The sequence below is a fragment of the Cannabis sativa genome, chromosome 1 (genome assembly GCF_029168945.1).
Source record: "Cannabis sativa cultivar Pink pepper isolate KNU-18-1 chromosome 1, ASM2916894v1, whole genome shotgun sequence".
In the NCBI taxonomy this organism is placed as follows: Eukaryota; Viridiplantae; Streptophyta; class Magnoliopsida; order Rosales; family Cannabaceae; genus Cannabis; species Cannabis sativa.
The window spans coordinates 29025971-29050174 of NC_083601.1; the positions used below are offsets into that span (position 1 = coordinate 29025971).

The 24204-nt window shown below is 31.5% G+C and overlaps 4 protein-coding genes across 13 annotated transcripts; 2 read left to right on the forward strand and 2 right to left on the reverse strand.

Moving 5' to 3' along the window:
- The first annotated feature begins 1143 nt into the window (after positions 1-1143).
- Positions 1144-9051, forward strand: LOC115705743 (protein RBL). 5 transcript variants are annotated; one of them, XM_030633167.2, is made up of 6 exons: positions 1144-1420; positions 1560-1658; positions 2261-3348; positions 3425-3686; positions 4043-4141; positions 8262-9051. In XM_030633167.2, exons 1-6 carry the CDS (start codon positions 1402-1404, stop codon positions 8273-8275), a joined length of 1581 nt encoding a protein of 526 aa, XP_030489027.1. In that variant the 5' UTR covers positions 1144-1401; the 3' UTR covers positions 8276-9051. The 5 variants fall into 5 exon arrangements, with proteins under 5 accessions (XP_030489027.1, XP_060963159.1, XP_030489029.1 ...); XM_061107176.1 differs by having other exon boundaries at positions 8265-9051; XM_030633169.2 differs by having other exon boundaries at positions 4043-4116; positions 8463-9051.
- LOC115705749 (protein RESTRICTED TEV MOVEMENT 2) lies at positions 7324-9350 on the reverse strand. Its single transcript, XM_030633176.2, has 2 exons — positions 9103-9350; positions 7324-8696 (listed from the first exon to the last, which is right to left on the reverse strand). Exons 1-2 carry the CDS (start codon positions 9239-9241, stop codon positions 7546-7548), a joined length of 1290 nt encoding a protein of 429 aa, XP_030489036.2. The 5' UTR covers positions 9242-9350; the 3' UTR covers positions 7324-7545.
- A 5049-nt stretch (positions 9351-14399) lies between these two features.
- LOC115705739 (uncharacterized) lies at positions 14400-19956 on the forward strand. 6 transcript variants are annotated; one of them, XM_030633160.2, is made up of 12 exons: positions 14400-14859; positions 15156-15408; positions 15709-15913; positions 16084-16174; positions 16247-16392; positions 16585-16828; positions 17449-17553; positions 17689-17871; positions 18034-18238; positions 18805-19297; positions 19417-19500; positions 19608-19956. In XM_030633160.2, exons 2-12 carry the CDS (start codon positions 15186-15188, stop codon positions 19621-19623), a joined length of 1995 nt encoding a protein of 664 aa, XP_030489020.2. In that variant the 5' UTR covers positions 14400-14859; positions 15156-15185; the 3' UTR covers positions 19624-19956. The 6 variants fall into 6 exon arrangements, with proteins under 6 accessions (XP_030489020.2, XP_060963225.1, XP_030489019.2 ...); XM_061107242.1 differs by having other exon boundaries at positions 14401-15408; XM_030633159.2 differs by having other exon boundaries at positions 14401-14859; positions 19417-19956.
- Positions 19957-20470: 514 nt separating this feature from the next.
- On the reverse strand, positions 20471-21196 carry LOC115704364 (ERAD-associated E3 ubiquitin-protein ligase HRD1-like). The gene has a single exon (XM_030631573.2). It carries the CDS (start codon positions 21194-21196, stop codon positions 20471-20473), a length of 726 nt encoding a protein of 241 aa, XP_030487433.2.
- Positions 21197-24204: the final 3008 nt, after the last annotated feature.

A 24204-nucleotide genomic window follows, 5' to 3' on the forward strand; every position in this document is an offset into this window, starting at 1 on the left:
ATCTAACAAAAAATATATTTATATGAAGATATATTTAATACATGTGATTTGTGAAATGTGTATATAATATTTACTTTTTAAGTAGAAAATAATAAGTTTTGGTAACTTAAAAAATAACATGAATTATGACTAATATATTATTGTGTTCTTGGATTTTTCTTAACTTGTTAAAAATAGTACTCGAACAACTCAAAGTATTATAAAGTGGTTCTTCTATTAAGTTTTATCATACATGACAATTGAAATGAATGGAATAATAAAGAGACTGTTTAGGTAATTATCAACTCAAAGTATTATAAAGTGGTTCTTCTATTAAGTTTTATCATACATGACAACTGAAATAAATGGAATAATAAAGAGATTGTTTAGGCAATTATCATGTCATCACCAAGTGATGTGAATAATTTAAAATTAAAGAAAATTGTATTTTTTAAAAGATCATTAAATTAAAAATTAATTAATCATTAAAAAAATGATGTAAAACTAAATTAAAACTTTTGAAATATGTTTTAAAAATTAATTACACATGCGGTGTTGACATTATTATTTTATTTACTACGTATAATAAAACCAAACAGAATAACTAGTTTATAATATTATAAATAGTTGAAAGACTATTTTTAACATACTAAAAAATTCAAAGATTATAATAATATTAAAATTTTGGAACAAAAATCCTAAGCCAAAATAAAAATTAGGGTCAATTCTATTTTGGATATTGTGTTTTGCAAAAGTTACTAATTAGACCATCTATTTTGTTAAATAACAAAATAGACCATGTATTTTCCAAAATAGTACAAATAAGACCTTGAACTAATTTTTTGTCAAAATAAAATTTAATAATAATCCGATCTAAATGTATTATCATAAAACTGTTTATATTTTCTATATCTGTTCGTGTTAGGAATTGTCTTCAAATTGGTTATATTAAAAAAAATTGTCAAAAATAAGCTCAAGATTCTATTTTTACCATTTTGGAAAATACAAGGCCCATTTTGTTATTTAACAAAATAGATGATCTAATCTATAATTTTTGTAAAATACAGAGTCCAAAATAGTATTTGTAAAATTGTTAGTTTGTTTTATTTTTTATTTTTTTTCGTACGAACATATATAAAATCGGGCTGGACTTGTTGTTCGATTACTTTATGGGCTTCAAATTCGGGGCCAGAGCTTCTGTGAAAAAGAAGAGGGAAAAGAGAAGCGAGTGACTGAGTGTGACTGAAGGAGAACCAGAGCTGGTCTCTGAAATCCAACTCAGACTCAGAACAAAGTGTTTTTGATTCCCTTTCTTCTTCAGATTTTGTTTCGCATATCTTCATTCTCAATTCCAAATTCACTCCGCCTCCATTCGCATCATAAAGCCTAAGCTTTGACTCTCAAACCTCGTACATATATACGATGAACGCCCCTATAATCGGTAAGCTTTTCTCCTTTCCTAATTTATTTGATGGAATTTTACAAATTTCTGATGATGGGTTTGTCATTTTATAGTCAAGTTTTATAATTGCCTGAACTTTTTCGTGCTTTCTGTTTTTTCTATTTTTTTTTCGGTAAAGATCCTTTGCAAGGGGATTTCCCTGAAGTTATAGAAGAGTATTTGGAACATGGGGTCATGAAGTGCATTGCTTTTAATCGTCGCGGCACCCTTCTTGCTGGTAATATTCGCACTTTTAGCTATTTCCCTTATGTTTTTTCTGTACTTTACTGTGCAGAGTTTACTATATATGCGTGTTTTCGCGAGTTGGTGCAAATTGGCATGCCTTTGATAATGTGGCTATCTGGGTAGCCTTGAAATTAGTTACTGTAGTGGAGCTTACTGTCGCTTATTTGTCATCATGTAGAATTTCGTCTGTGTAAGTTTTTAATTCTCTGCCAAAAAAAAAAGTTTTTCATTCTACCTGACTTTGAAAATACGGCTCAAGTTAGTGAAAAGTGGCTTTGTTTGTCTCAACTTGTCAGTTTTAGGCATATATTTGGGATTAGTTGTGTTAAGAAAAATGAATTAATTCTGATTAATGTTTTTTACCTTTGCTTCAAATATGGATTCTAGTTTGTAGCATTCCGTGCACAAATTTGCATTGTTGATTTGGTATGCTGGGGATGACCTAGGACAGGAAACCAGGAAATTTTCATGATTATTTAGTTGAGTGGATGCATGCTCTCTCCCCTTTTGTTATATTTTGATTTTGTTATTTGCTGGTGATATTTAAATGTTATCTTTTTCATGTATTGATTTGGAATTTGTATTCTTGAAAAGCTGGATGCTCTGATGGGAGTTGCATTATATGGGATTTTGAGACAAGAGGCATTGCCAAGGAGCTAAAGGATAAAGATTGCAGTGCTGCCATTACAAGTGTATGTTGGTCAAAATACGGTCATCGTATTCTTGTATCTGCTGCTGATAAGTCGTTGACACTATGGGATGTTGTTAGTGGCGAGAAGATAACACGTACAACTCTGCAGCAGACCCCTCTACAAGCTCGTCTGCATCCTGGTTCTTCTACTCCATCCCTTTGTTTGGCGTGTCCCCTTTCTTCTGCTCCAATGATTGTTGATTTGAATACAGGAAACACAACTGTGCTTCCAGTTTCTGTTTCTGACAATGGCAATGGAGCTGCTCCTCCACCAAAGAATAAATTTTCTGATGGAACACCCCCGTTCACTCCCACTGCTGCTTGTTTTAACAAGTATGGGGATGTGGTTTACGTGGGGAATTCCAAAGGTGAAATACTTGTGGTAGATTACAAAAGTGCCCAAGTGCGTGCTATGGTTCCTACTTCTGGGGGTGCTGTCATTAAGAACATAATTTTCAGCAGAAATGGACAGTATCTGCTTACAAATTCAAATGATAGAACAATTAGAATCTATGAAAACCTTCTTCCATTAAAAGATGGACTTAAAGCCCTTGATGGCCTAAGTGAGACCATAGAGGAGGAAGATCTGGTTGAGAAATTGAAGAGGGTTGGTTCAAATTGCTTAACACTTTTCCGGGAGTTTCAAGATTCCATCACAAAGATGCACTGGAAAGCGCCTTGTTTCAGTGGTGATGGTGAGTGGGTGATTGGTGGCTCTGCAAGCAAAGGAGAGCACAAGATTTACATATGGGATAGAGCCGGGCATCTTGTTAAAATCCTTGAAGGGCCAAAGGAGGCCTTGATTGATTTAGCATGGCATCCTGTTCACCCTATTATTGTCTCTGTTTCCTTGACGGGCCTGGTTTATATATGGGCCAAAGACTATACCGAGAACTGGAGTGCATTTGCTCCTGATTTTAAAGAGCTTGAGGAAAATGAGGAATATGTTGAACGAGAAGACGAATTTGATCTGATTCCTGAAACTGAGAAGGTGAGAATAAATTAACCTTTTACGTTTTTTTATAGTTAATGTTCTAGGACCTGTAAGTCACATATATTCTTTGCAGGTGAAAGAGTCTGATGCCAATGAAGATGATGACGTTGATATTGTCACAGTGGAGAAAGATTCAGCTTTCAGTGATTCAGATATGTCACTAGAGGAATTGTGCTTTTTGCCTGCAATTCCTTCTCCTGATGTTCCTGAGCAGCCAGAGAAGTGCTTAGAGAGCTTGTCTAAGTTAGTGGACAGTAATAATTCTGGATCCCCTCTTTCAGAAGATGGTGAGCCAAATGGAGGAGCAATGAATCATGCATCAAGTCCACTTGAAGGTACAATATACATAAAAATATTTTAATGCATATTTTCAGTAAAATGGTCTTTAGATTATATACTCGCTGGTTGTCTGGCCTTGATTATTGGCTTGTATAGTCTGAATTCCAAACTCAAACTAAAATCATATCCTTCACACTGTTACTGTATGCTAAATTAAGATACCTTTAGCTAAATAAACACAAACTACATGGAAAGAGAAAAATAATGAAGGGTGGTATTAATAGTCCTGGCCCATTGACATAGACATGGCTTTTGTTGTGGTGCCCCTCTAACTCTGTCCTGGATATGCTGCTTTGTCTTCATTTTAATGGCGTAGTGTTTATTTAAATGAAAGTAAATAATTGTTTTGCAGAGGATGCTGGGGAAACACGCTTAAAAAGAAAAAGGAAACCTTCAGAGAAGGGATTGGAGCTGCAGGCAGAGAAGGTTAGGAAACCTTTGAAATCTTCCGGTAGATCGTCAAAACCTAAAAATAAATCTGTAGTTGATGAGGATACTAGTAATGGATTTAATGGAGATGATGTTTCTGATGAGTATCATTAGATTCTAATTCTTACATGATTTTCTTTTGTGGTCCAAAAATTTCCATCCCTTTTGGGTGATTTAACTTACTAGTCTCTTGCACTTTTATTTAATTTTGCACGGTCAGCTTGGCGAATATTGTACTCTCATGGGATTCATGCATGGTCAGAATTCAAATTGAGAAAATTATAGATTATAGATTAAAATTTGTTTAGGATGTCTTATCAAATGTAGTCAATATTTGTTCTTACATCTTCAAAGATTCTATTTTATCACCCAACCAGGTCCGTTTTCCTTGTATAGATCTGCAAATTGCTCAAGTCTTTCAAACAATGATTTCTCTATCATTCAACTTTCACTAGAAATGGAACTTCCTAGAGACTTGTTCATCCACTTCATTGCTTGCAAATTTTGAATTTTTTCCATCCAAGGATTCCTGCTAAATTGGGAAAGCCATCGTTCTAGGGATTACAGTTTTGTCTAGAGAAATGTTTACCTGTGGATACCTTAACTATGACTAATTGAATTTGAGGATTGGGTAGAATACGTTAGAAGTCGGGTTTCGGTTAGGTTATGAGTACATTTGGACCCAACCCTACTACTCTATTATAATCATACATATTTTTAGTTATTTCATAAGTACATTTTCTTTCAAACATTTAAATTTATTTCAAAAACTACATTATAAAAAAATTACTTTTATTTCTAAATTTAATTAGTATCTTAGTATATACAATATGACTATTATTAAATTATAAATAAAATAAACTTTATAATTAGTGAAAACATGTAACTATATATATATACTAATACCTTAGGTATTAGAATGATTAGATGGAAAGGTTCTAGTAAGATTATTTATGTCTTCCTTTATAGTTATATTTCTCGATTGTTATTAAGTGAGGCTGTCTAATAAATTTTGGTTAGGGTCACTCATGGACATGTGACCCGTCTCAATTTTTTTTTGTGAAAAAATATACTACTACATTAGTATTTAAATTTTATAATACAAATATATTCTTATACTGTTATACTTTATGTTGCATGGAGTTAACACATAATCTAAACTTATAAAATTAATTAAACACACACTACTAACATAATTAAACTTTTTATCAATATAAATTATAAGTACACTTAATCCTGTACCTGGTGTAGTAATTTTTGTAAGATACCAACTAGAAATAATAGGGCAGTATCGTGGAATAGGCATACACAAACTCTATCTTTTGCCATCCCTACTACATCTTCCAAGGATCCAACCATGAAAGGAACAAGTTGCATAATTTTCACACAAGGATGCAATGGCCTTCCAAGGGCACCAATGTGCCAATTCTCACCCCTAATCCCATCAATTCTCATTAAGATCAATTTTGTTTTTGATCACCCACCCCAAACTATAGTGTACCACCTTCTTTTGGAAAAAGCCTTAACCACTTCATTAGAAGAGAGTTGTTCCTCTATTTTAGAATGACATTTCTAAAACCCCTTGACATTTAGTGCGACCGAAGGAACCATGTGACTCCATTTTTAACTTGCTTATTTGCCCTTGTACATCAATGTAGTCTAGAGGAGAATGGCAACAAAATCATCATTTAGGGTCAAATTAGTCATTTTCGTATCATCTGCTCCTAGAAGTGGTGTAGTCCAATTATTTTTAATAAGAAACTGAGAGTATAATAGGTAGAGGAAATCCAATAGATTTACAATGTCAATAGATGATAAAATATAACTATGTTAGACACTAGGATTAGTAGGATGTGGAAGGATGTAGCAAATAAAAACGGGTATGACTCATTGTATTGAGGAGAGTTTGAGTAGTAAGTAGGATGGCATAAATAAGTTAGCAAGGGAACAGAGTGGGTATGCAAGAATTAAGATCAATGTCTTTGCATCACTGTCGTCCCAAGGGGCCATTAGTGTAATAGTTTTTCCCTTGCTTCAGTATACAATTTCTACTCAGTTTACTTCATTGTTCTATTATTTGTTTGGAATCATACTTTGCTTAAATACTTAAATAGTTAACGATCAATTAGAAACAAGAATGCAAAATCCTTAGTTCTAAAGATCTAAACCACCCAAAATGTAATACAATCCCAAAGTTGAAAGTTGATACCCAATTCAAAATCTTGAAAGATTTTCTTATTTATTTATTTCTTCTTCTTTTTTGAAAAAGTAACAAAGGTCACACATGTCCATGAGTGACCTCCTCCAAAGTTTATTAAGAACCCTCCCCTGTGACAGGGAAAAACATGAAATTTGGGGAAACAGAAAAATAAAGAAACACATACTCTAATTTTACAAACTAAAACACAATTAATACAAAAAGTTTCCCCAATCAACATAGGCCTCCTATTTCTTTCTAACCAAAGCTCACGACAAGTCGCTTGTGAAGCAACATTCCAAGGTTTTTGTTGGACTTCAGCTGTAACCCTCCACAATGCACTAAAATATCTTCACAATGGTCGGTTCGAACCTAGAAAACACCAAAAGCCCCCAACAACAAGGAAGGACCAAATTAAATTTGAGAAAGAGTAGTGTATGAAAAGATGGTCTTGGGAGGCTAGGGCTTGTTGCTTTTTTTGCATAGAATGTACCGATATGGGGTTAACGCCAAGGGAAGGTGTCTTCTTCTTTGAGATTGTCATTAGTATTTAAATTCCCCATAGAAAAAAGTATGTTAAAAGCTTAAACCTTAGATGGGACCACAATTTTCCTCATAAAAGGAAACTAAGAGGATTGGGTGCTTGTTAGGTACCATAATCTTCTACTTGCTATGTCTTGCAATTGTCAGAATCTTGATTGAAGGGTCATAACTTGAAAACCTTGATTAACTTTGACACCTTTTCAAATTCTTCATCATCGAAATTTCCAAAGAAATGAAGGTTTCGAGAAAAGCTCCATCTCTTAAGAAGAACTCAACTAACTACTTAAGGTAGCAATGCCAATGTCAATGCTAGTGTTACAGGTGTTGTCGATAAGCTTGAAAAGGAGGGGAACCTATCTACAGGAATAGCAATTCCATTTCCAACTCACATGTGTTCTCCTAATGCATTCTCCATTTTTCCGTGATCTCGTCGGGTCAAATATTGATCTATTGGAAAATAACTATTTAGAGAAAGTGTTCTTTAAAAGCCTTGACATAAGTGAATAGGTGCAAGACTTTAAAAGTTAAAGCAAACCACTTGTATATTATTTCATGTCCTTATTAAAAGACAAACATATGTACATATATGTTACAACATTAGGAACACCTGATACTTGATTTTGAAAGCTAGGATAAATTAAACTTACAACATAAATGGAGACAATTACATTGACAACTTAAGAAGACTAGTTTTCGCGTTTTGGAGAGGACCCGTAGCTGTAGGTAACATAAGCCCCAAGTGCTACAATTACCAGAACTGCAGCACCAATATTTATTAATAATTGCCTATCGTCATCATTTAGCCTCTTTACTACATTTGTAACAGTCTGTTTTGCAGTTTCTGCCATATACTTCACTCCCATCTTATTTTCATTTGTAGAACTGCTATTTTCCTCCTTGGACTTTTCTTCTTTTGCAGTGCTTGAAACCAATTTCTGGAAAGTTTCCTTTCCATCATTTAAAATCTTGGACACATTCACTGCTCCAGCTAAGGGTCCTGATGATTCTTTAGCTTTCTTGGTACTTTCAGTTTCCTTCTCCGAACCCCTGTCTGCAGTTTTCTCAGATTTTACTATTTTCCCAAGATTCTCATTTGCGGTCTTCTGCTTTTCCTCTCTTTCCTTTGGAGAACTTACTTCCTGTTCTTTTCGAGATTTTGCCACACTAGTATGTTTTTGAGAATCAATCAAAGCTACCTCCCGTATTTCACTATCAACCACTCTTTGTTTAGGAATAATTTCCTCTGGAATATCCTTTTGCTTCTTTGGCTCAAGGGGCTCTTTCTGAGGGCTCAAAATACCACCCATCGTTTTCTCAATTCTCTGTTTTTCATCTTTATCTGCAATTGAAGCAACTGTTTTAGGAACTCCTTCCTGACCCTTTTCTGCTTTCTTCTCTGCAGCAGAAGTTTTCTGAGATATTTTCTCAGCATTAATGTCGTTGGTAGCTGTTGGAAGTTTCTTCTTCTGATCCGTTTGTGCTCTTGCCTCAGCTGCAACTGCAGCTTTTCGAGTAGGGGCAGAAGTAGAAGGAGTTTCTTTAGTTTCAGTTGCTTTGGAAGGAGTCATGTCATTAATATTTGCTTGAGTTTTTTTCTCTGCAGGAGGCTTTTCTTCTGTAGGAGACACGTTCGTTGTTGTTTGGGGAACCTCCTTTGGCATGGTAATGGTAAGAATTCCATTGTGAAATTTGGCATGGATTTTGCCCTCCTTGCAGTTTTCTGGGAGTGGAAGAAGCTGGCTGAAACGACTCCGTCTGTTGTTCAGAAGAGGTCGCTGTCCTTGGACTCGTAATTTACCATCCTCGTATGTGATCTTCAGTTGCTCCTTCACAAAACCTGAAGAGAAGTTTGAGGCAATTCCAAATAATATTGTAAGTCAATTAAGGAAAATGCTAAAATTAAGGATAATGCTAATTAATTATCTGGATTTTGTTTTTGTAGGATTTATATCTTGTCTGACATGGTATTATGTTAAATAAGTAAAATATTAGAAATGAATTTATTATACAAACATGGTACCATTATTGTTAATTTTAATGATGTAACAGTTGTTTGTAAGTCAACTTCATTGTATTTGGTCATCAAATAGCATATGGTTTGATATCTTAGTTTCCTAGATTTAGAGGAGTCGTACCAAATTATTGATTCTTAATTGTGCTATAAATGACAAAATGAACATTTATTTTGTAAACAAGTAAGTAGACAGAAGTTAATTTATGGTATAGTTGGTTAGAACACAGACCAGGAACATGTACAATTGCAATGTGAGCTGCTTCTTGTTCGAAATTTTCAATCCGTGGCTGGAAATCTTCATAAATGGGACGGTTAGTTGTTCTCGGCTGAACAGAGGTAGCTCCACCAGTTCTGTTTCTCCAAGACATATCTATGGGCTTGTTTTGGTGGTATTTTTAATATTTTGAAATGTGTTTGTTGTCTCTTTGTTGTAAAATTGGTTATGTTCAATTAACAAACGTGGTGTGTATATATGACATTTGAGAATGGCCTTGATATCTTTTGCATAAGCATGAGACATATTCCATTTGGTAGCTTTGGCTTGCTGTTTTGTTTGTCGTTTGGTCTTGTATGTGGTATAACTTTTTCCACAATTCAAGTGAGATAAGGTCTTTGTTTTGCGAAACCTAAAACTAAAAATTTAAAAGGTTCTTTGTTTTGCCGTTAAACTTTGTTATTTAAGTTTTTAAGTTGCGGAGTGTGAATAGGATTTTGAAGAATAGAAAAACAATACTAAATTGCTTTCAAATTGGGTTTTCAACTTTTTGAGTCCATCTATCTTTGGCCGGAAACTAACAAAAGTTTGGAAAAGAATCTGATAAAAGGGACTTTCATTTTTGGTTGGAAATATAACTTCTTTAAACAAAGCATGATTAGGCAATAATTAATGTCATAAGTTATTTCAAAGCAATCAATATATATTTTTGGTAGGTCCAACTTGAGTTCTTTGCGTGGATGTGTAAAATAGATGGGTTACCCGTATGGTAAGAGTCATCTTTTAACTTATTATGCCATGCATTAATGTGTCATAAAGTTTCTCCTCTACTCTTTCATTATTATGGGGAATACCTCCTTTTCAAAGAAATAATAGTATTAATCGTTACAATAAGAAAAAGAAGCTTCAAAATAATTATAGACATAAGGTATCTCTTTTCACAAAAATAATTCTATGTTCGAATCTATCTCTTCAATATATAAACAAAAAAACCTAAAATTTATTGCAAAAAAATTACTTTGTAATTTACTTTAAAGTGAATATTGAAGTTGTTTGAGGAGGATACGTAGTATGGTTATGGTGGTGTGATTAGAGATCATCTGAGTTTTTTGATGGCTGGTATCTTGGGGATGAAGGAGGGTCTTGTGCTGCCTGAAGTTGCATAGGCCATGACGCTTAAGGAGGTGCTGTCGTGGTTGAAGCGTGATTTTCTGGTGGTTAAAGTTGTTGAGTCCAATGTCTGGTGCTGGTGGAGGTTGTTCATAGTCCCAATATCATGCATTCCATCTTTGAAAGTGTTGTTGACGATTGTAATTATTGTTTTTGTAAGTGATGTTTCTTTAAAATTTGTCAAACGATCTGTTAATTAAGTTGCTCGTTATGTGGTTAGAGTTTCTCATTTATATGTTGATTGCATTTTTTTGAGATCTAATATCTCAATTGATGTTTTTGTCATTGTTGAGACCGAATTGGTCTAGTTAAATGAAAATTTCCAGTTAAAAAAAATGAAAATAAAAATATGTTTATTCAAAAAAGAGAAAAAAAAGAAAGGGAAATATATTTTTTACTCCCTCAATTTTGTTTAAGGTTTTATTTTTGTGATTTACAATGCACCCTCATAAAAAGAACAACACTGATGCAATTCTTATTTGTTTCGGTATTCAGATTTTTTTTTCTTAGTCGTGTACGCTATAGTTTATTTAAGACATCATCGGCCAAATTTTAATAAATTTAGAATAATTTATAATATAAAAAATAATATTCAAATAATCTATTTCACATGTGTATATTATAAAAGAATCACGTAAGCAATAGACTATTTGAATTCTATTTTTGGCGTTTAATTTTTTTTAGATTTATTAAAATTTTGCAAAATGTCAAATAACAACAATATATACGATAATGAAAAAAATAGACTAAAAAATTTCTCTAGGTGCCGAAACAGATAAATATATATCAGTGCACCCTTTTTAAATAGTATATTGTAGAATTATTCTTTTTCTTTTTCTGTTTACAAATTAATTTCGTAATAAATAATAATTTATTTATTTTGAGACTTGAGGCCAGTGTAAACAATTTTGGTTCAGGAGTAAGTGTGATATAAAAAATAAAATAATAAAAGGGATAAAAGAAATAGACTTTAGGTAACGTTTGGTTGGAAGTAGTGAAATAAAATGAAATATAAAAGAAACAATTTTTATTTTTTGGTAGCATTTTAAACTATTGGAATGTCATTCCAATGAAATGATTTTTCCATTATTTTATTGAATTGACTATTCCATTTTAAAATAGAAAAAAGACTGTTTTAATGCTAAATAATAAAAAAAATAATAATTTTTTATCAATTTTTTTATACCTTTTAAATTTAATTCCATTCTTACTGTATACTTTTATTCCTTTTAACTAAATGTCATATAATATGAGAAAGAAATAAAGTGTTTGAAAAGGAATAACAAGACTTGTGAGGCATTGAAAATGAAACTATGAAAGTAGAAATGAAAATAGATGAAAAAGAAGGAAAGAAGGGGTGAGAAAGATAACTCATATAAAAGATAGAGAGAGGTGGAAAATGGAAAAAGAAAAAGATACAGACTATATATTAAATAGAAGAATAAATATGATGCAGGTTTAAGATTCGACTATGAGATTTCTTTCTAGCTTTACTTTTCCAAGTTGTTTTTTAAGCAAATTAAAGTTTGGATTTTGTATTCTCCATTTATAATAAGCTAATCAAAGTTTGGATTTTGTATTCTCCTCTCCAATTAATTATAAAGAATATATTGCTGGGATTGCTTATCATTATTATTTTGAATATAATTTTTTTTTTTTTATTTGCTGAGTTTGAATATTAAAAGTTGTGGGGCATATTTTGTCTTATAAAGCCAAAGCAGACCATGCAATAAAGAATTTTAAGAAAATCACAAAAAAAGGAATACGGAAAAAAAAAAAGCCAAAATTTCGCTTATTACTTTTTCTTTTGTTGGATAACAAAAAAAAATTACTTATTACTTATTTAAGAGCAATTATTAAATTATTAATGATCACGGGCAAAGATGGTATAGTGATTTTCAATTTTGCTTGATTTCAATTCTAAATTTTATTTACACTCCAAATATTTTTAAAAACACCATATTTTAATAATTTTTATTTTATATAAAATTTATATCTTTAATTGTATTAAGTTTTTTTAACTTTTTTTTTTCCCCTAATTCATATTCTTAAAAAATATACTTATTAAATAAAAATCAATTATATTTTAAATATTATGACAAAAAAATTAAAATAAAAAATTATATGATTTTTTTTTTTTTAAAAAAAAAATATACATGAGTTAGAAAAATTATGAAAATAAAATCATAAATAAGTATTGAAATTAATATAAAATAATGTGAGGAAAAACATTAAAAAAAATATTGAGAGTAACTTTTAAAAATTATTTAAGTTTATATATTTTTTTTTAATAATAGGGTGTATTTATCATTTTATAGGATGCAAATAGAACTCCCCATTCTGAAATACCAGCAGCCAACCAAACTACTCTACCTTCCTTAGTCTATTCTATTTTTTTTAATACTCTATTAAAATTTTATTTTTTCTATTTTATCACACATTTATATTATACCATATATTAATTTTTCTATACATCTTTGTATTATTTAAAAATAATTTTTTATAATATATTTTATTCATTTAAAAAAAAATAAATATACTAATATTACACATACCTACATTCTAAAAAGTTTTTTTTTTAAAAAAAAATAATACAATATTTATAGCTTAATGAATATCATATAATTTGTTAGTGTTATAATTTTGTGACAGTGTTTGTTCTGTTCAATGTCTAGTCGTATCTGGATTTTTAGTCTGTTATATCTGCACTAACGTTTGCTTACGAGAGTCTCATTTAAGTTTTAGTTAGTGCCAGCTGGACTTATTTTGTGGATATATAAATAGTCGGTTTCTGTTAGTAAAGTGGTTATCCATTAAATCGTTCAGACAGTTATTTCGGTTGTTTGTGAAGAGAGAGTCGTATCTTGTTTCTTGTTGTTGTGATTACAGGTCAGATCTTGGAGCTTGAGAGTGTTCATCAATGGCGGAATGATCTGAATCTGAAATTGCTGAGTTCAAACTGAAGGGAGTTCAGTGTCATCTTCATCATCAGATCTGAAGGGATTTCAGATTGAAGACATGTTGAAGAAGAGCTCAGTTGCTGCACAAGGGATTGTGCGTTAACAATCAGTGTTCTTGATTGTCGTTGGTAATTCATTACTAGTTGCTGTTAAGGTTGTATTTGATTCCTTTAGAGAGAATTGAAAATTGTAATATGAACCTTTGAGAATTAGTGGATGAACTTACCCTGGTTCGGGGAACCCAAGCACTAGTCAGCTGAGATGTGTTCTCAGTGCAGATGAAGCTTGTAAATTGATGTGTGATTTACAGCTTGACTTTTAATTCATGTTCATAATTCATATCTTGAAATTAATCAATCTAAAGATAGATAACTTGGTAATTTGAATCATTAAAATCTACTAGTTGCACTTTCATAATTAAACATTATTTATAAGCTAATTTTTTTAACTATAGCACTCACATTAGCTCCTTCAAAAAGAGAATAGTTAAAAAATAACTGGACTATTTTACATTTTCTTTCAAGCAATAGATAGTGATTATTTTTATTTTCTCTACACATGTAGGGAAGTATTATTTATTGCTCTAAATTTATTTTATTATTATTTTTGCTTGTTTTATATGTGTATGTGTATGAATTAATATTATACTTTTAAAATTAATAAATATAATATTTTAGTGATGTAGAGATTAATAGGGAAATTAATGTATAATATAATTAATGTAAAAGTTTAATGCAAAATAAAAAATATTAAATTTTTATAGTATATTTTAAAAAATAGAGTAGAAAAATTTATATGAGTGCTGGTTCATTTTGATGAAGCACTATTTTCATTATTTTTACCTCTTAACTAAGTTTTTAATAATAATTTAAACTTTATTTACACTCAAATAACAGTTTAAAGTTTAAGGTTCCATTTTGTGTGGAAGAAGTTACTGGACAAAATTGAATGAAATTGGACAAAAGTTCTTAAATTTAACAATCTCAATAATTGAAGGGGAATTTTTAACTGCCAGAAAAATTGAGAGGTATAATTTAGTATATGTTAAAGTTTAAATGTCAAAAATTCTAATTAGCTAAAAAAAAAAATAAAAAATAGATTGTAATTTCTTTTTCTAACTTAAAAAATGACATAATAATAAATGAGATTTGATTTGAGAATGCACGGCGATGAGGTGAAGCAACCACCGTGTCAGTCCCCTCCCCACGTTGGGTGATTGGGTCTCCCAAGCTAAGCTTACTTTAGTGCTCACTCACACGATTTCCCACTCTCACTCTCACTCCACCTTGTTCCTCCCAACCCAATCCACGTTCCCAGAGAAAAAAAAAAAATAAAAGCTTTAAACAAAAAACACATTCAAACCGTCCCTTTTCTTATTTTTATTTCTAAACAATATTCAATAGTATCTCATCTCTCTCTCTCTCTCTCTCTCTCTCTCTCTCTCTCTCTCTCTCTCTCTCTATTTATTCACCAATAATATAATAGCAACAAAACAAAATAAAAGTGTAAAAGAAAGTTAAGGCAGTCAGATTCTCACTACTAACACTGCTTTTTTTTTTTTTCTTTTTTTTTCTTTCCTCTTCTGTAACTCAAATAGCACAGGCAAAAGCTTAAAGCTCTCTCTTTCTCTCTTTTTCACAGTGTAATAAGACTCTCCCTTTTATCGTCTTTTTTATTTTTATTCATTAGTTTTTAGTGTGTTTTTACTTACACATAAGGATTCTCGTTTTTGCTTTCTTTCACTGTTTTCATTGGATGATCAGAATAAATAATCTGTAGTTGGAGCTTGGTAGTGTAGTTGAATCGTAGTTGGAGCTTCTGTAGAAGTTTATTTTTTTTCCCCTGCTTTTTCTTAGTGACCAAACGCAGAAATGGGAGTGTTATAGTGATTGATACTATTGTGTGTGTGTGTGTGTTTTTTTTCTGGGTTATTGGCAGTGTAGAAGAAGTTGTTGAAAAGGAGTGATAATGGCTAGGGTTTCAGTATCGTTGTTGTTGTTGTTCGTGTGGATATGGTGGTGGGTAGCTATGGCGGAGGCAGAGTACGTGAGGTACAAAGATCCAAAACAACCGGTGGCGATTCGGTTGAGGGACCTTCTTAATCGAATGACTCTAGAAGAGAAAATTGGTCAGATGGCTCAGATTGACAGGAGTGTAGCTAATGTTTTGACAATGAGAACTTACTCCATTGGTACTATACATAAAACTCTGCTTCTCAGTTGCTTGTGTCTGTTTTGGTATGGGAAAAGTCTAATGTGATTTATGCATACGCCAATGTGTTTGTGATTATGTCTTTCTGAACTGCTTCAAACTCTACTTTAGAATAAATGATTCTGTTTATGGTTCTATATCATCTGTGTTAGTTTCCTAATTTACAAGCTTCTTTATTTGTTATTTTTGGTAAATCTAAATCTTTACCTTACCAATCATTTTAGAGCAAAATTTTCAACTTACAGTTTGTAAAATCAATGAGTGACATTTGTTTTTGCAGGTAGTGTATTGAGTGGTGGTGGTAGTACGCCACTTCCTGAGGCTAGTGCTGAAGACTGGGTTAATATGATAAACGAATTTCAGAAGGGAGCTCTTTCTAGTCGTTTGGGTATTCCAATGATCTATGGTATTGATGCTGTGCATGGACACAATAATGTATATAATGCTACAATCTTTCCGCACAATGTCGGCCTTGGAGCTACAAGGCAAGTAGTAATTGGCGTGGATTTAAGTTCGTACTCTTTGTTTGTTTTGTCATAATAAGCTCCATTTTTGAGAGTTGCTAAACTTTCAGTTGGTTGTATTTTTACTATCTAGAACTTGGGATATGGTGGTTTTTGTTGCCTTTTATATATTCTGTAGCTATTGCAAACAGGGATTCCGATCTGGTTCGAAGGATTGGTGCTGCCACTGCTCTAGAAGTCAGAGCTACTGGCATTCCTTATGTCTTTGCACCATGCATTGCGGTAACATATAATCATCTTTTGCTGTATAAGGGTTTTTATCATAACTTGTGTGAACTGAAACCTTTGCTGCAGGTATGCAGAGATCCGAGATGGGGTAGGTGTTATGAAAGCTACAGTGAGGATCACAAAATTGTGCAAGAAATGACAGAGATCATTCCAGGTTTACAGGGAGATATTCCTTCCAATTCCCGGAAAGGAGTTCCATATGTTGGTGGAAAGTACGACTTCTTGTCTCCAAAGAGAAAAACAATACCAATTTGATTTATTTTCATTAATTTTTGCATTATGATGTTATTATTAGTAGTGCTGTTATTGTTGTCTTTGTTTTTTTTCCCCTTTTCTTTTGTGGAAACGCAAACACTTATTGATGCTGGCAACCTATATGCTTGTGTTATCTTGTATATCTGCAGGACTAAGGTTGCTGCTTGTGCGAAGCACTTTGTAGGTGATGGTGGGACAACAAAAGGCATCAACGAGAACAACACTTTAACTGATATGCATAGCTTGCTCAGCATTCACATGCCCGCCTATTCTGATTCAGTTATCAAGGGTGTCTCAACGGTTATGATTTCCTACTCCAGTTGGAATGGAGAAAAAATGCACGCAAACCGTGAGCTAGTTACTGGTTTTCTCAAAGATACCCTTAAATTCAAGGTTGAGTACAATTTACGATCCATGCTAACACATTTGTTTTCAATTTGAATGTTTTATTTTGAAATTATACAACAAAGAATGTTTTGCCAAACAAACATTGTAGGCTTACTTGTATTCACTTTTGTCTTTAAAAGAGCAATGGGGTTACAGAGAATTCTCATTTCTCATATTTTTGAGAGATGCAAGGATAAAGAGCCTTCTATCCTTGACTATGTATACTAATAATTTATGGGAGAAAATATCTTCATATAATTAAACTGAGATTGATAGTTTTTTATTTGCTCCTTAATTATTTTGCAGTTAGATTAGGTATATTGTTATATTCCTTACTATGTGCTCACAAAATAAAATGGTATGTAAAGGAAAAGAAGGAAAATTCTGACAAGGATTTTACTTCAAACCATACCAAGCTTTAACATGAGTTCTTATTGTTAGTGAAGAATCTGGAGTTGAGATACAAGGATTAAATTGCTTCCATGTTTCTGACCTGTTTTTGGTTTTTAATCATTATGAACTATCAATTTGATTTGTCTGTTTCTCTTGACTGTATTTCTATCTGGCCAGCATTGACTCACAGTATCTCATGCCAACTGCACTTGGTGCTTTGGTTGAAAACTCAGGGTTTTGTTATATCAGATTGGGAAGGAATTGACAGGATTACCACGCCACCACATGCTAACTACACATACTCTGTCCAAGCTGCTGTTCAAGCTGGCATTGATATGGTTAGTGGTTAACATATTTACTCAGATTTGAAATGAAGGAAATGAATTATCTAGTTTTTCTTCCTATGCAAAGTAAAGTGCGCAGTGGATGAATAATGTGTCTATAAAACTCTAAATTTGGTTCTGTAAATACAGGTTATGGTTCCTTACAACTACAGTGAGTTCATTAGTGATCTTACGAACCTGGTTAATAGTGGTATCATCCCCATGGAGAGAATTGATGATGCTGTGCAGCGGATTTTGCTTGTTAAGTTTGCCATGGGTCTTTTCGAAAATCCGTTGGCTGATTATAGCTTAGTAAACGAGCTTGGAAGCCAGGTAGGGATTATCAAAATTCCAAGGGAATGAATTTGTATAAAACTCCAAAGTACCTGTTTGTCTCCTAGTCTTTCATGTAATGCTCGAAGTCAAAATGCAGCTTCCACTAACCCTTTATTTCTGTATTAACTTTTATACATGGATGATTTGGCACTTAATTAGGCACACAGAGACTTGGCTAGAGAGGCAGTAAGAAAATCAATGGTGCTGCTGAAGAATGGAAAAAATGAAACTAATCAAATATTACCCCTCTCCAAGAAGGTTCACAAAATCCTTGTTGCTGGTGCTCATGCTGATAATTTGGGTTATCAATGTGGTGGTTGGACAATTTCATGGCAAGGATTCAGTGGAAACAAAAATACAAGGGGTATTTTTCCTTTTTCATTCTTGTAATTCAGTACAAAATACTGTTATTTACTTGAAATACTGCATCAACTTAGACCCTCCCAAAAGAATCACATTTCAGTGCCGATATTTCTTTTAAAAACATTAGACAGTTAAGTTTGGTACTACAAGTATTTACTATCTTAACATAATAATCAAATGATTTCATATGTGGTAACCTGATGAAAATTTTATGCATGAGGTCAGTTATTAGGTGTCTTTGTTTTGTGTTCTTAGCAGGTGTAGTTTGGGTTATTAGTTCTTTTTATTGTCTATGTAATGTCAATGGGTCGGGGTCAGTTTAATTGCAAGTCCTTGATTTTTTTCGTGAAGGTAGCCTTAGCAGACAGGTGTGCATGGGCTTCAGTACACATCTAAAGCTATTACTGCCAAATAATGTTTCCATTCATTATTTTTGTTACTGTTCCATGTGCTTGATCCTATGTTCAATGACTTATGTCCATGAATCTTTAATATGTAAGAAAAAAAATTATTCCTGGAAACTAGTATGGTCACAACAATAGTGATAAGCATCATTTTCATGTGCAGGAACTACTATTGCTGACGCTATAAAATCAACAGTTGATCCGAGCACAGAGGTGATCTACAGTGAGAACCCTGATGCTGAGTTTGTCAAGTCGAATGACTTTGCATACGCCATTGTTGTTGTTGGCGAGCACCCATATGCCGAAACTGCAGGGGACAGCACAACTCTCACAATGGCTGATCCGGGGCCCAATGTTATCAACAACGTCTGTCAGGGTGTTAAGTGTGTGGTAGTTGTGATTTCGGGTAGACCTATTGTGATTGAACCGTACCTTGCTTCAATGGATGCCTTGGTGGCAGCATGGTTACCAGGATCTGAAGGACAAGGTGTTGCTGATGTTCTTTTCGGGGATTATGGATTCACTGGGAAGCTTCCGAGGACATGGTTCAAGACAGTAGATCAACTGCCAATGAATTATGGGGATCCGCACTATGATCCACTCTTCCCTCTTGGGTTTGGGCTCAAAACCGAGTCAGTTAAGGAGCTTGTGGCTAGGTCAGTTTCCTGTCGAAGCTTTTAACTCGGTTTAGTTTCTATTATTTGTCAATGATCTATATCCTCTTCAGTAAGTACCGTGGTTCTAAGTTCTAACTCTCTAATTATGCTGTCTATAGGTCAACATCAGCTGGTGTTGTTGGAAGGCCATTTGCTCTTCTCATTGTGGCTTCTCTATTTATTAGTTTATTTTCTTTTGAGAGGTATAGTTTAAATTGGTCCAGGCATTAATTAAAAAGGATATTGCTTATTTCTTATTACACTAATGATCATTTCGTATCCTTTCTAACTTGATATGTTTAATAAACAGGGGGACGAAGTTTTGAGCAGCTTCATCTTGGATTTTTTGAGGTTCTTGTTGGTTGATTTAGGTTAGACTATATTCCTTCCAAATTATAAATTATTGTTTGAGTAATTGGCTAGAATAGAAGCAGCCTCAACCCTTCACCATTTTTTTTTTTCTATTTTTTTTTTTTATTTTTGTAGTAAGAACTTGTTGAAGATAGTTTGTGACAATAATTTCTTCTTAGCTCTTACCATTTTAGTCATTATTTCTTTGAAGCAGCCTCAACCCTTCACCCTTTTTCTTTTGTTTAACTTTTGTAGTAAGAACTTGTTGAAGATAGCTTATGACAATATTTCTTAGTTCTTATTTTCCATTTCGTTATTTCTTTTCTTATTACACTGTGCTGTCGATATTTTTCCCTCGCAAATTTGATTGTTATATATCTTGAGTTTCATAATCATGTATTAGTTTCTTATAGATTATAACTATATATCTATATTTCCAAATAAATAACAACAACAATAATAAAAACTTTTAACTCAGATGGGAAAGATTATTTAAGTTGGACATGTTTTTAAAGTTTTCTTATGGAAATATTTGTGAAAGATATATTTCTAAATAAATAACAACAATAATAAAAACTTTTAACTCAGATAAAAAAGATTATTTAAGTTGGACATGTTTTTTTACAGTTTTCTTATGGAAATATTTGTGAAAGATAAAATAGTGGCATACCATTCTAACAAAGAAAAAAAAAGAAAAGGTAAAAGAAAACAATAATTACAACCCAAAACAAAGTTACAGTTTGCTGAATATATATAAAACAGAAAATTACAGTAAGTTGATAATCTGTAAAGTAGGAGTAAATTTAACAGTATCATCATTGATCAAGATGAAGATGAAGAGGAAGTGGTGGTGGTGGTGGGCATTGGATAGCGGCACAAAGGGCACAAGTGGCTAATTTCGAGCCATTGAACAATGCAATCCTTGTGAAACACATGAGAACAAGGCATCTCTACCCCTTTGCTTCTACAATCACCAAAAGATGAAATCTTCTCCAAACAGATACTGCAAGTCTCGCTACTCAAACCGTCGTCATCATCGCTTAAGTCTTGAAGGGCGCGAATGGAGTCTTGCGTGGCAGGGACAGTCTGAACAGTGTCAAGCGCCTCTCTGAAGCTACGGTCAAGTACATCCTCGTCTTGCTGCTGTTGCTGAAGAGGAGTAGGAAAGCGTGTAGTTATGGTATGGATATTGATAGATACAGCGACATAGAGGGAGTTGGGGTTGGCTTCTAAATTGCGCAACGCAAAAGTTGATATGCGGGGGGTAGCAAGATCGATGAAGGGGAGCTCTAAATTCGACGCCATGAGAACGATTTGAGTGAGGGTGTCATGCATTATCAAGAAGCTTCTTTGGTCAAGGTAATGTGTCTTAGTAGAAATAGTGGTAGTTGGTAATAATAAGTTCTCAGAGTAGTCGATGATTGTGTGGCTTAAGCGTACATGAAAGACTATAAATTTAATACCATCATGACGAGTAGGAGTAGGAATATCAGGAGTATCATCAAAACTCAACCTCACGTAGCAACGACCACGAGTAACAACCGCCATTCTTGCACTAACTGAAGAAAAAGAATCTCTTTCTATACAAGAAAATTGCTACTAATTTAATGGAGGTGAAGGTGTGATTGAGGAAAATGATAAGCTTAGTTGAATATTGCTTACTATGATTGTTTGTGAATTATTTGGTTCGAGATGGTCTTATATAGAAATTATGTGGAGAGATTTATAACAAGTTATTAGGATTTATTATTAATTTTAAAATTTAAAACATCCTCATAGGATTAGGATTTGGTTTTTATATATTTTAAATTTTTAATCTTATTTGATGAAGATTTTTTTTTTATTATTATTTTCTATAAAAAAGAAAGATGATATATTTTTTTAACTCTTCCGTGATTAAGGGACAAAACAATTATAAATTATCTTTTTAAAAAAATCCGACAAAAATCATCGTATAGTTTGCCCTATTTAAAAATGTGAAGAAAACAATCCCCTATTTAAACTATTAAAAAATCTAGTAGAAAAAAATGAAAAAAAGAAAAAAAAAATCACGTTACTTTAAGCACAATTTTTTTGAATGGTTAAACACAATTAAAACTATTAAAAATGTGAAAAAATCTAAAGAAAACAATTATTTTAAACTATTAAAAAAATCATGTTAGCAAATAGTGTAGTAGAAAAAAATAATAAATATAATACCCTATTTAAAAATGTGAATTTAAAAAAAAATAATTTGGGGCATAAATATCTAACTTTAACTCTCAGTTGTAAATAAATACTTAACTTTTGTAGGTGGCTGTTAAATGGAAATTGTCACGTGGCAATTCTTGATTGAAAAATATCATTAAATTTTTAAAAAATTAATTTAAATATACCAATAAGAAAATAATAATGACTTAATATTTAATGGTTATGTACCTACAGAGTTCCAAAACGTATTATTACCGCTAGGTGTTTATTTGCAACCGGTAGTTAAATTTGAGTATTTATAACGCACATTACTCTTTAAAAAATGAAGATGGAAGGGCATTGAGACTATGTAAGATATTTTTAATTTCTTTTTTTTTTTTTTAAATTTTTTTTACATGTAATTACATAAGTATTTTTTAAAATAAAAAATAATATTATAAATAAAATTGGAGGGAAAAATAAACAAGAAATCTTTATTTATTTTTTCAATAGGATGAAACATTTTATTAGGCATCGACCAAGCACAATGAAAAATTTATACAGATTCAAGTAATTCCGACCACCAAACTCTTGCCATATTCATAGAAAATTATTTTAGCAAGATTACGAGCAATTAAATTCACTGAGCAATTACAAAAAAGAAATAGTTGAGATGCAAAATAACCATAAATCTCAAAACTAAGTAAATGTCCCCCTTTTCAAATATTTAGCAAAATGGCCTTATTGTTAAAATTTCGACAAAGAATGTACAATTATAATCTTGAAAGTTTTACTGTAGCTTTCTATCCATTCTCAATCTCTTGTCTCCTTTGTGGTGTGTTAATTTATTTGTTATGGTATAACATAAAGGAAAGAGAAAAAAATGTAGAAATTTATTTGTTTTTAGTATATTTATTTTTAACTGATAGATTTTGTATATATTAAGTTTTCACTATGGTATATCTCTTAAGGTTTGTGGTATATGAATTTTGTATGTTATGCTATATATTATAAAAAGAAAAAGAAAACTCTTAATATTAGTTTAAATTTGTAAAACTCTTAATATTAGTTTAAATTTGTGGTATATTTATATTACTCTAACTTACATATATCATTTGTATGTGATATGGTATATCATAAAGAAATTAAAAAAAAATACAAAAGAAAGGAATATTACTTTAAGTGTGTGGTTATTTATTTTACACTATGGTGTATTTTTTTTATCTGTTATAGTATATTAAGAAAAAAATAAAAATCTTAAAAACGGTACTTTAAGAGTGTGGTATATTAGTTTTATATGATGTGGTATATAATGAACAAAAAAGAGAAAAAAAATTGTAGAGAATATTAGTTTAAGTTTGAGATATAGTTTATTTCATTAGGCTATACAGTTTTTATGTGTTATGGTATATAGTGAATGAAATAAAAAAAATTGTGGAATATTAGTTTAAGTTTGTGGTAGGGTATATCTTGTTTTTATGTGCTATGGTACATCATAAAGGATATTATTTTTTTTTCTTACTATGGTATACATGTTTAGGTTAATGATATATGATTTTTGCATGTTATTGTATATTTGTGAAAAAAAAAACTCATTTAATAAGAAATTAATTTAAATTTACGGTATATTCATATTACTCTAATGTATATCGTTTATATGTGATATGATATATCATCAAGGTAATAAAGAAAAAAAAATTAAAAATATAATATTAATTTCAATTTTTGATATATTTATTTTATTATTTATGTGGTATGGGATATTCTTAAACCACACTATAATAAATAAGTAGTGTATAAATCTATTAATAAAATAATAAAAAAAATGATTTTAAAAAAAATATATAAAAAATTCATTAAATAGAATATAAATTATTGAATTCTGAAACTTGAGAGAAATGGAAGCTATGAAGTGGAGACTTTTAGTGAAAAATATTTTTTAAAAATAAATGTCAGGTGAATAAGTACGTCATGATATATTAAAAAGGTTATTTGCTTTTTTTATTTTTTTTTTTTGACATAAAAGGTCATTTATTTATTTTTTCTAAAAAAAAAAATTAACTTACCTTGTAACGAGTTTTTTTTTTTTTTTGAAAATGTTAGGGTAAATCTTTTTGCTTGGAATATGATTTAAAAATTATTATTTGTTATTATTTTTCAAAAAGAAACTTAAAAACATTAAAATGATTACAAAGCAATGAAAATAAATGCATCTATTTATCTTTTTTAAGAAAATAATTTTAATAAGATAAGTATTAAATTTTATATAAATACTATATAAAAAAATATTAAAATTCTCTAATTTTTTTTAATAGTGAATATTTTTAATATAACAAATAGTGAGTACTTTAACAAATACTCTTAAATAATTAATAAATATTAAACCA